At 46.8% G+C, this 11,656-nt stretch overlaps 1 protein-coding gene across 1 annotated transcript in view; it reads left to right on the top strand.

Moving 5' to 3' along the window:
- Positions 1 to 4,621: 4,621 nt before the first annotated feature.
- The window catches only part of LOC126402484 (ADP-ribosylation factor-like protein 8A), a 16,100-nt gene continuing 9,065 nt past the window's right edge, over positions 4,622 to 11,656 (top strand). Inside the window, exons 1-4 of the mRNA XM_050064512.1 lie at positions 4,622 to 5,062; positions 8,327 to 8,407; positions 10,216 to 10,289; positions 11,028 to 11,121. Coding sequence (XP_049920469.1) covers positions 4,940 to 5,062; positions 8,327 to 8,407; positions 10,216 to 10,289; positions 11,028 to 11,121 — 372 coding nt within the window. The 5' untranslated portion in view covers positions 4,622 to 4,939. The remainder of the gene's footprint in view (positions 5,063 to 8,326; positions 8,408 to 10,215; positions 10,290 to 11,027; positions 11,122 to 11,656) is intronic.

The raw sequence follows: 11,656 nt of genomic DNA, 5'->3' as shown, positions 1-11,656 counted from the left end.
TTATGGCAGCTGATTCTGGACTCCTCAACATCCTCATCCTCCTCGACCTGAGTGCAGCCTTTGATACCATCTGTCACACCACCCTCCTCAACAGGCTATCCTCCATTGGCATCACCCACACTCCGTTAGACTGGTTCACGTCTTACCTCTCTGGCCGCACTCAGTTCATTCAACTCAAGTCCTTTAAATCCATCCCTTCCTCAGTCACTTCAGGTGTGCCCCAGGGCTCTGTCCTGGGGCCCCTCCTCTTCATCACCTACCTCCTTCCCCTCGGCAATATCTTCGGCAAATTTAACATTCACTTCCACTGTTACGCTGATGACACCCAGCTCTACCTCACCACTAAACCCTCGTCCACTCTCCCGCCCACCTCCCTCACTGATTGCATCACTGAAATAAAAACCTGATTCACCCTAAACTTCCTTAAACAGTAACGAAACTGAGGTTCTCCTCATTGGCACCAAATCCACTTTATCCAAAACCGGCAGCTTTTCTCTCACTATTGATAACTCCTCCGTTTCCAGGTTAAGAGTCTGGCTGTCATCCTTGACAGCACACTATCCTTTCAATCCCATATCAATAACATAACCCGGTCTGCCTTCTTCCACCTACGAAACATCAATCGTCTCCGCCCCTCCCTTACCCCCCACACTGCCGCCATCCTTGTCCACAGCCTCGTCACTTCCCATCTCGATTATTGTAACTCTCTCCACTTCGGCCTCCCTCACAAATCCCTCCATAAACTTCAACTGGTCCAGATCTCAGCTGCCCGTATCATTACTCCAACAGCTCCACTGGCTCCCGGTTCAGTTCCGTATTCAATTTAAAGTCCTCCTGTTAACGTTCAAGGCCATCCACAACCTCGCCCCCCCATATCTGTCCGACTTCCTCCATGTTCCCACTCCCTCCCGCTCCCTCAGATCCTCTTCCTCCACACACCTGTCTGTCCCCTCCGCCTGTCTCACCACCATGGGGAGCAGAGCATTCAGCCGCTCTGCTCCCCGTCTCTGGAATTCATTATCACCCCAACTCAGAAACATCGATTCATTCCCCCATTTCAAATCACAACTCAAAACACATTTGTCTAAAACTGCCTATTCCATCTGATGCCAATTGCGTGGGTTCCTCCTTCACACAGGTAATTCCTCCTTCACACAGGAAGGTTCCCCCTTCACACAGGTAAGTTCCTCCTTCAGACATGTAGGTTCCTCCTTAACACCGGTAGTTCCTCCTTCACACAGGTAAGTTCCTCCTTCAGACATGTAGGTTCCTCCTTCACACAGGTAGTTCCTCCTTCACACAAGTAGGTTCCTCCTTCACACACAGGTAGGTTCCTCCGTCAGACAGGAAGGTTCCTCCTTCACACACAGGAAGGTTCCTCCTTCACACAGGTAGGTTCCTCCTTCACACAGGTAGTTCCTCCTTCACACACACAGGTAGGTTCCTCCTTCAGACAGGAAGGTTCCTCCTTCACACACAGGAAGGTTCCTCCTTCACACACAGGAAGGTTCCTGCTTCACACAGGTAGGTTCCTCCTTCACACAGGTAGTTCCTCCTTCACACAGCAGGGGGCAGTGTTTCAGTCACACAGCAGTAAATCTGTCTCTGTCTGTCTCCATTTATGTCTGTCTCTCTCTGTCTCTGTCTGATAATGATGATTTTTTACAATGCTAGTATTCTGTCTGTGTTAAGATATCGTATGTCCAACTGGTTTGGAAACCTGACTGTGAAATTTAAATCCCAAATTGCTAGGTTGATTAATATGGCAGGGAAGATAATGGGTGTGTCCACACCCCTGATCACCCCTCAAGCCATTTTTGAACAATCAGTGATAAGACAAGCTCGTAAAATCGTGTCTGATCCTGACCATGTACTGAATCCTGAATATGAGTTATTGCATTTGGGAATAAGGTACAGAGTACCACGATGCAGGTATAACAGGTACAAGAACTTGTTTATTCCATAGTTGATCAAATTGATTAATGAGAAGTGTGTCTGATGTATGTATTATGTATTTAATTTGATGCACTGAGTTAACTGGGTGACTATGTGTTGTAATGTGTGTATTTTTATGTTGGTGACTATATGTTGATTGTATGTATGTGTATGCTGACCCCTAGCTCCAAGTCAAATTTCTCTAAGGAGATCAATAAATGAACTGAACTGAACTGAACTGTCTGTCTGTCTATTCGTCTGTCCGTGTGTCTGTCTGTTTGTTTGTCTGTCTGTCTGTCCATCTGACTGTCTGTCAGTCCGTCTGTCTGACTGTGCAGCTGTCTATCCATCTGTCTGTCTGTCTGTCTGTCTGACTGACTGTCTGTCTGTGTGTCCCCTGTGATAAATACACAACAGTCCCTAACACGACCAACATCACTTTACTGATCAGTTTGTGTTTTTAATGTCTGAAGGTTATAAAGTTAAAAGTGTCCCCCATCATCTGGACTGTCTATCCGTTTCTCAATATGCGTTCTTGTGCAGACTTCTGTTCTTGTGGACTTGTGACACGTCATCAGTCACAGCCCAAGTACTGTTCCAATTCAAAGTTCACGTCTAGCCAAGTTCAGTCCAAATTCCTGGATGTGTTCTCGCCACACCCATTTCACCGGAGATGCATCGGAGCAGACTTGCGTGGACTTCAGACAGCCAGGTATCCCAGCATGCATTTCACAAAAATCATCGGAAAATGACAAGTGAGGGAAAGGCGCACAATTGTAAGCCATACCAATATGTTACTGTTGTTTTGTCACAGAACGTAGTGTTTTCATGCGTAGTTTAAACATCAGACTCGTGGTCGATGTTTAATATAGAGCCCAGTTGAATGTGACTGAGGTCCGCTAGATAACAGCGGTGTCAGCGCTCATAGATAATAAACGTGTGTAACAGCGCTCAGGCTGCCCCACTGAGAGCAGCCTCGTGGCTGATATCTCTGTAGTGGTTAAATATGAAATGTAATTCGTTTGGGGAATGTCTAATGAGCAACATTCAGTCTCACTATAGAAGATATATTCTTATATTATCAAATGTTGTAACATGTTATTGTTCTTTGCATTCTTTTGCTTATTTAGGCCTATGTGTTTTTACCATTCAATAATGATTTTAAGAATTTATTGTAATTTATTTATTGTATTTAAAGATTGTCTTTATTGTAGTATTTATTCAACAGCATTTTAAATATTGATTATCTGATATGAATTGTATACCAGATGTCTAAATAAACTTCTCCTCTGAATATCTGACCTGTTTGATCCATTTATATTGGTGAGGACAGACTAAATGACAAACTGCTGTCAGTGTAATCCAGTACAGTTCAACAGCACCACAATCTACACCTCAACACTTCAATAAAATGTCAGACTGAATATTAAACTGCTGTTGTTTTTTCTAGGTGTACCAAGTAAACTGTCACGTCTCCATAAATATGTAGACAGAAAGCATTATGATGAGACAAATGCAGTGATGGACAGTAACTAAGTATATTTACTCAAGTAGCTACTGTAGGCTACTTAAGTACAAATCTGATGTACTTGTACTTTGGGTATTTCCATTTACTTAGAGGGAAATACTGTGCATTCTACTCAAGCTACATTTATTTGATCGCTATAGTTACTTTTCAGATAGTTTGTTTTATATGTTGTTGTTTCATATTTACAAGTTGCTGTGTGTTGTTATAGATCAGACTAGTGCACCACTGACAGCTGTTAAAATTAGTTCTACCATGACAACATTTAAATGCTGCTCACATGTAGCCGACGTGTAAATTGATCGATTAATACTCAATACATATTCATGTATATGATGATCACAACACTTGAAATTGGGTCACTCTGCATCATGAGTACTTTGAACTTTAATTTGAAGTAGTCCTACATTTTGCTGACAATACCCAGATACTTTTACTCAAGTCAGATTTGGTATGCAGCACTTTGACTTGTGACTGAGTTTTTGTTCTTTGTTGTGATATTCCTGGGTACTTTGTCCACAACTGGACAAACATATCGTACAGACATGTAAGCATCGCACGTCTCATTCTGATCCTCATTCTCCGCTGTCTTTCTGGGATCTGCCTCCTCAGCTGGGCAGCCTCCTCCTCAGCCTGCAGGTACAGCAGTCCTGCTGCATTAACTGCGCCAAGACGCCTTCTCCGATCCGTTATTGATTTTTGATTTCCATCTCACCAATGCTCACCAACTCTCCACAAACTTTCCCCCCGTAGGCTACTTGACTTTTGATTATTATCAGAAGCCAGCTGCGGGGAAAAGGTTTTAAAATTTTATGAAAATATTTCGGCTATTTATATGTTTTTGTGTGTCGGTTATATGTTGAAACGTTAAAAACATATAGATATTAATTTCTTACAATGACAATGAAAAGCCGCAGGGCTGTGTTTATATTGTTTTATTCTAAATGGATGTATACAACACAGTAGGCTACAACAGCCAAGGCAAGCGGAGGTGGTGACATCATCAAGTTCGCTGCTGTTCCAAAAGCAGAAATGACTGTACTCCCGTCCTCCCGTTCTTGGGAAGTCCGGACTTGCCAAGTCAACAAGTCCGAACTGCCGAACTTGAGTATTGAGAAACGGCTTTTGTGTGTATATGAACGCTGGGTGTTTATTTTGAAAGGGTGTACCGGATGTGCTGTGACGTATCATATGTGACTTGACGGTGCTGGTTGGCAAAGGCGTAGCTAGTAAACATCAGAGAACGGACACCACAGCCTGAAAACACCGACTCATCACAGACCATCTTCGGGTCAAACGGAGCCTGTCGGTGTCGTCCGGTCTGCGGTAACCGTCCGTGGTTGTCACGGTAACTGACAGCGGCCAGAAAATCAACAACTGTCGGGGCGTTAGCCAGCTAGCTAGCTAGCATAGCCACCTAGCCGTAGCAGCAGCCGCAGCTAGCATTAGTATTAGCATTAGCATCGTCAGACGGTGAAGATGATAGCGCTCATTAACAAACTGCTGGACTGGTTCAAGGCGCTGTTCTGGAAGGAGGAGATGGAGCTGACCCTGGTGGGGCTGCAGTACTCCGGGAAGACCACCTTCGTTAACGTCATAGCGGTGAGTCTCATCCGCCAGCTGTCCGTTAGCATCTGGCTGCTTCCATTGTTACCCTGCGGTGGAGGAGATGGTGGTGGTGGAGGTGAGGTCAGCGAGCTGTCGGTGTCCCATAGTCTGTCCCCGAGAGGACACACTGTGAGACATCAGCCCTCAGACGTCCTGATGAGACATAAGTCTGAATACAGCTGCTCTCACATCTGCACTAGATGATGCTCCTCCACCTCCACCTCCACCCAGCAGGACGGGCTTCTGTCAGAGTGGAGGCCGTTCAGGGACCTGGACCCCTCAGCAGGGCCGGAGATGGAGGTTTCAGGTGTGGTGTCAGAGTGACCTCCTCTGTCTCAGGTGTCACATCAGACTCACCTGTCCTCCACCTCTGCTCCACCTGTAATGTTCAGCTGACCCACTGACACAGATGTCTTTACTCTTCAGTGTGTTTATGAACTGAGACAGTTATAACTTCAATAAAATACACACACACCTCAGATATAAACTGTGGACTGAACCTGAGTGTGTGTCTTCAACAACCACTGAGTGTGATGATGTCATTAGATCAGGTCATTACATCAAACTTATATCTGCAGTATTAAATGAATCTGGACGTGGTCACATGGTCGGTGTTTACAGGTGTGAGACGCAGCGCCGCAGTGAACTCTGTGTTTATTCTGGGACAGATGGGTAATGACACATAACCATCTGGACACGTCCACAGGAAGTGACATGTCCACCACGTGACGTCATGTGACCCGGAAAGACTTCATTTTTAAGTATCAACCCGGAGAGTCCAAGACAAACCCTGTAATTCCTCTGATGTCCACTAGAGGCTGTCTCCCAGAGCAAGTCCGTCCGCACAGACCTCCATGTCCTCTGAGTCCATCCCCACAGACCTCCATGTCCTCTGAGTCCAGTCCTCTGAGTCCATCCCCACAGACCTCCATGTCCTCTGAGTCCATCCCCACAGACCTCCATGTCCACTGAGTCCGTCCCCACAGACCTCCATGTCCTCTGAGTCCATCCCCACAGACCTCCATGTCCTCTGAGTCCATCCCCACAGACCTCCATGTTCTCTGAGTCCATCCCCACAGACGTCCATGTCCTCTGAGTTCATCCCCACAGACCTCCATGTCCTCTGAGTCCGTCCCCACAGACCTCCATGTCCTCTGAATCTGTCCCCACAGACCTCCATGTCCTCTGAGTCCATCCGCACAGACCTCCCTGTCCTCTGAGTCCATCCCCACAGACCTCCATGTCCTCTGAAACCGTCCCCACAGACCTCCATGTCCTCTGAGTCCATCCCCACAGACCTCCATGTCCTCTGAGTCCGTCCCCACAGACCTCCATGTCCACATGTTTACAGCTCACATTTTTCACATTTTATGACATCATTAAGGGGGCGTGGCATCTTCGAATGTCAGGTTATCCGCTGACGGGCTCCACCCCTCCCTCCTCCACAGCTCCACCCTCTCACCCAAGTATGGTCACTGTTTGGTCCAAGAAAACAAGATGGCAGCTTTCAGTCTTTGATTGATGTGGATAGGGATGGGAATTGATAGGATTTTATTGATATCAATGCCATTATCGATTCTGCTTATCGATCCGATTCTTTATCGATTCCCTTATCGATTCCTCCTGTGAATTTTCTATGTAGAAAAAGTAGACCTTACAGGTTTTTGGTGTCAACAACATAAATTTTATTGAGTTTCTATTCTAAACAAGAGATAAGTGCTAAGTAAGTAAGTAAACAAAATATAAAATTGGTCCACTTCTATCATCTAAAATGGAACAAATGAAAGAATATTTGTACAGCATTTGTTTTCACCTACGTCAAATAACGGTACAGAATCTGTTGGTGTTGTAACTGTACCAAAATTGGGACCCACGGTATGATACCAGTGAAAGTATCACGGTTCTGAGTAGTATCACGATACCACAGCAAAAATGAGGCAGATGTGCCTTTTGCCATTTATAAACAGATAAATCACTTTCCTATAATACATCAATGATATTTCAATGGAATAAATTACTTATTGACTTATTCATACTTCAAAAACAGCATCAATAGGTGGTTAACATAGGGGGGATCAAAATAAAATGAATAAATAAAATAAAAATCAACCAGCCACCCTCCTCCCCTGACAAGTAAAGAACAGTCCCTTAAGTGGGGTGAGGTTTGTGGAAATGTGAACAGCTCGTTTCTCCTCTGAGACATCACAAACCTGTGTGCCGCCACAGCTCGGCTGTTCAGGTACTTTTGGGCAGTCATGACACCAAGAAGAGGAAATTACTGGACCTGGAGCCAGGCTTCTCAGTCGTTATCTTGCGCCGCGGAGCACTATGGCCGCTGTATTTGACAGGAATACGTATTCCTGTCCGTGTCTGTCTGTGACCCCTGTTCAACCCACAACCGGCAGGATTTGCCTTTCGTTTCTGCTGCTGATTGAAATCTGTACTCGCACAAACTATTTTTAGTCGCAAATGCGAGTAACGTTAAAATGCTTGCACAGTAGGGCTCTGTAGTGGAAAACAAATCACTGTAGCGTTGGTGATGTTTCCGCCCTTCCATGGAATTACCATGCTGCATAAATTGCACGTCATGCTGTTGTGATGAGTGAATGTCATGAGTCTTTTTTGGTGAAGTGAAGCCAAGCTTTCGACCGCTTCGACGTAAGATTAGGCGTAATGAAAAGAATCAATAAGGGAATCGTTAAGCATAAAGGCTAATGATGTCGATAATTGAACCAGTTGGAACTGGTTGTTAACAGGAACCGGTTCTCGATTCCCATCCCTAGATGTGAATCATTTGGAACGTGTTTTAAGAGCTGAACGATTTAATCATTTAATTCACGTTCAGATCAAGGGCATGCTAAACAGGAAGTAGCTGCTTAGTCAGTAGAAGTCTGCTCTGTCGGCGGAGCCATGCTCAAGAAGCGCTGATCATACCCGTTATCTGTCACCACAGTGAACTAGGCTCTGCCCCTAATGCTGTGTCCAGGTCTCTTTATACATCCAGGTCCAGGTCCTTTGGTATCTCTACACTGACAGTACACGTCCCCGTCTGAGGACACGCAGACAGGTCCAGGTCCTGATCATGTCTGAGGACACGCAGACAGGTCCAGGTCCTGATCATGTCTGAGGACACACAGACCGGTCCAGGACCTGATCATGTCTGAGGACACGCAGACCAGTCCAGGTCCTGATCATGTCTGAGGACACACAGACCGGTCCAGGACCTGATCAGTGACGATGTGTCTCTGTGTCTTTCAGTCTGGACAGTTCAGTGAAGACATGATTCCAACAGTCGGATTCAACATGAGGAAAATCACCAAGGGCAACGTCACCATCAAGGTGTGTACTTCTGAATACACACAGACACACATACACACACACACACACACACACACACACACACACTGATCAGTATTGATCACATGTTACACATCAGTCAGGGATGTAAAGTGGAGCTGCAGGATGTCATGAGAACATGTGATTAAGATGTTGAATGTTGTCATGAAGATGTGACTTCTGATAAATAAATATTAAACAGTGTGAAAGTATTTGTGCCGACACAGAACTCAGACAGTGAACACATATCTGTATATATACAGTCTGTAAAGGTCAGGGTGTTCCCAGTATACCCAGTGTATCCAGTGTACCAAGTGTACCTGGTGTACCCAATATACCCAGTGTACCAAGTGTACTCATTATAGCCGGTGTACCCAGTGTACCCAGTATACCCAGTATTCCCCTTGTTCCCAGTATACCCGGTGTACTCATTGTACTCAATTTACCCCGTGTACCACTGTCAGGTTTTAACTGAATATTAGCTGTCTCCTTTTTATTAATTTGGATTGTGTCCTCTCTGACTGTGTCCTCTCTGACTATGTCCTCTCTGTCCTGTCTGATTGTGTCCTCTCTCTGTCCCATCTGACTGTGTCCTCTCTGACTGTGTCCTCTCTCTGTCCTCTGACTGTGTCCTCTCTGTCCTATCTGACTGTGTCCTCTCTGACTGTGTCCTCTCTCTGTCCTCTCTGACTGTGTCCTCTATCTGTCCTCTCTGACTGTGCCCTTTCTGACTGTGTCCTGTCTGACTTTGTCCTCTCTCTGTCCTGTCTGACTGTGTCCCGTCTGACTGTGTCCTCTTTCTGTCCTGTCTGACTGTGTCCTCTCTCTGTCCTCTCTGACTGTGTCCTCTCTGTCCTACCTGACTCTGTCCTCTCTGACTGTGTCCTCTCTCTGTCTTCTCTGACTGTGTCCTATCTCTGTCCTCTCTGACTGTGTCCTCTCTGAATGTGTCTTCTCTCTGTCCTCTCTGACTGTGTCCTCTCTGTCCTACCTGACTCTGTCCTCTCTGACTGTGTCCTCTCTCTGTCTTCTCTGACTGTGTCCTCTCTCTGTTCTCTCTGACTGTGTCCTCTCTCTGTCTTCTCTGTCTGTGTCCTGTCTGACTGTGTCCTCTCTGACTGTGTCCTGTCTGACTGTGTCCTGTCTGACTGTGTCCTTTCTGTGTCCTCTCTCTGTCCTGTCTGACTGTGTCCTTTCTGACTGTCCTCTCTCTGTCCTGTCTGACTGTGTCCTTCCTGACTGTGTCCTCTCTCTGTCCTCTCTGACTGTGTCCTCTCTGTCCTATCTCACTTTGTCCTGTCTGACTGTGTCCTGTCTGACTGTGTCCTTTCTGACTGTGTCCTCTCTGACTGTGTCCTCTGTCTGTCCTCTCTGACTGTGTCCTGTCTGACTGTGACCTCTCTCTGTCCTCTCTGACTGTGTCCTGTCTGACTGTGTCCTCTCTCTGTCCTCTCTGACTGTGTCCTCTCTCTGTTCTCTCTCTGTCCTGTCTGACTGTGTCCTCTCTCTGTTCTCTCTCTGTCTGTCCTCTCTGTCCTCTCTGACTGTGTCCTCTCTCTGTCCTGTCTGACTGTGTCCTCTTTCTGTCCTCTCTGACTGTGTCCTCTCTCTGTCCTTTTTGACTGTGTCCTCTCTCTGTCCTGTCTTACTGTGTCCTCTGTCTGTCCTCTCTGACTGTGTTCTGTCTGACTGTGTCCTCTCTCTGTCCTCTCTGACTGTGTCCTGTCTGGCAGTTTCCTGTCTGACTGTGTCCTCTCTCTGTCCTCTCTGACTGTGTCCTGTCTGACTGTGTCCTTTTTATGTTTCTGTAGTTGTGGGACATCGGAGGACAGCCTAGGTTCAGGAGCATGTGGGAGCGTTACTGTCGAGGAGTCAGCGCGATCGTGTAAGTCCTTCCTAAACTCTGGTTACTGTGCCTGTTTAAACGGGCCGCTGGGACGTGTCTGCTTGGTCCAAAGCTGCAGGAACAGGAAGCTGTGGGGACAGGAAGCTGCAGGAACAGGAAGCTGTGGGGACAGAAAGCTGCAGGAACAAGAAGCTGTGGGGACAGGAAGCCGCAGGAACAGGAAGCTGTGGGGACAGGAAGCTGCAGGAACAGGAAGCTGCAGGAACAGGAAGCTGCGGGGACAGGAAGCTGTGGGGACAGGAAGCTGCAGGAACAGGAAGCTGTGGGGACAGGAAGCTGCAGGAACAGGAAGCTGTGGGGACAGGCAGCTGCAGGAACAGGAAGCTGTGGGGACAGGAAGCTGCCGGGAGACAGGAAGCTGTGGGGACAGGAAGCTGCAGGAACAGGAAGCTGTGGGGACAGGAAGCCGTGTGGACAGGAAGCTGTGGGGACAGGAAGCTGCAGGAACAGGAAGCTGCGGGGACAGGAAGCTGCAGGAACAGGAAGCTGTGGGGACAGGAAGCTGTGGGGACAGGAAGCTGTGGGGACAGGGTCAGATTGATGTAACAGAGAGCAGCTCAGATGAACAGAGGTCAGAGTGATTCTGGATTCAGTGTTTGGTCCAGTTCAGCAGCAGATTAGGAAACGGTCAGAGGATCACAAGACAGATTCAGAGCTGAGAGGATAGAAGACAGGAACAGAATGTACAGATGTTCTCACAGTGTCTTCTCGTTGTAGGTACATGGTGGACGCAGCAGACCCAGAGAAAATCGAAGCCTCCAAGAACGAACTCCACAACCTGCTGGACAAACCGCAGCTGCAGGGGATTCCTGTAAGAACACACCCAGGGCACACTGATCGTGAGCCCAACAGGCCACACCCACTTTTAAAAATGTATTTATTTTCTAATCATTCTATTTTTGTACTCACCCTGATCAGAGGCCTGTACTACGAAGGAGGATGTGGAGTTAGCGAGGTAACTTCAGGGTTAAATCTGGGTTTCAGTCCTACGAAGCTGGTTTTTACTGGGATAAATCACCATGGTAACTGATGCTGAACAGCTGACCTGGGCCCTATTTCAGAGAGCAGGATCAGTGGAAAAACTCTGAGTTTGTTCAGCCTGAGATGAAACTCTTAAGTTTTCCGTTTCACAAAGCCAGCTCAGCAAAACCCTGAGTCAGTTACTATGGCAACATACTCTGTGAAGCTAACCTGCTGAGTCACAGGTTTGCTTCATGTCAGCCTGAGGCTGAGCGTGTAGCAGGAAGTAGAAACATGGCGTGTCCTTTAGTGAATGAAGTGGTGGAGGTTGAGGCCCAGTGTATTCAGAGGCTGTTGTGTAAGGAGAAGGTGATTAGAGCCTGTTT

The sequence above is a fragment of the Epinephelus moara genome, chromosome 16 (genome assembly GCF_006386435.1).
Source record: "Epinephelus moara isolate mb chromosome 16, YSFRI_EMoa_1.0, whole genome shotgun sequence".
Taxonomy (NCBI): Eukaryota; Metazoa; Chordata; class Actinopteri; order Perciformes; family Serranidae; genus Epinephelus; species Epinephelus moara.
This window is presented reverse-complemented; position numbering and strand designations above follow the sequence as displayed.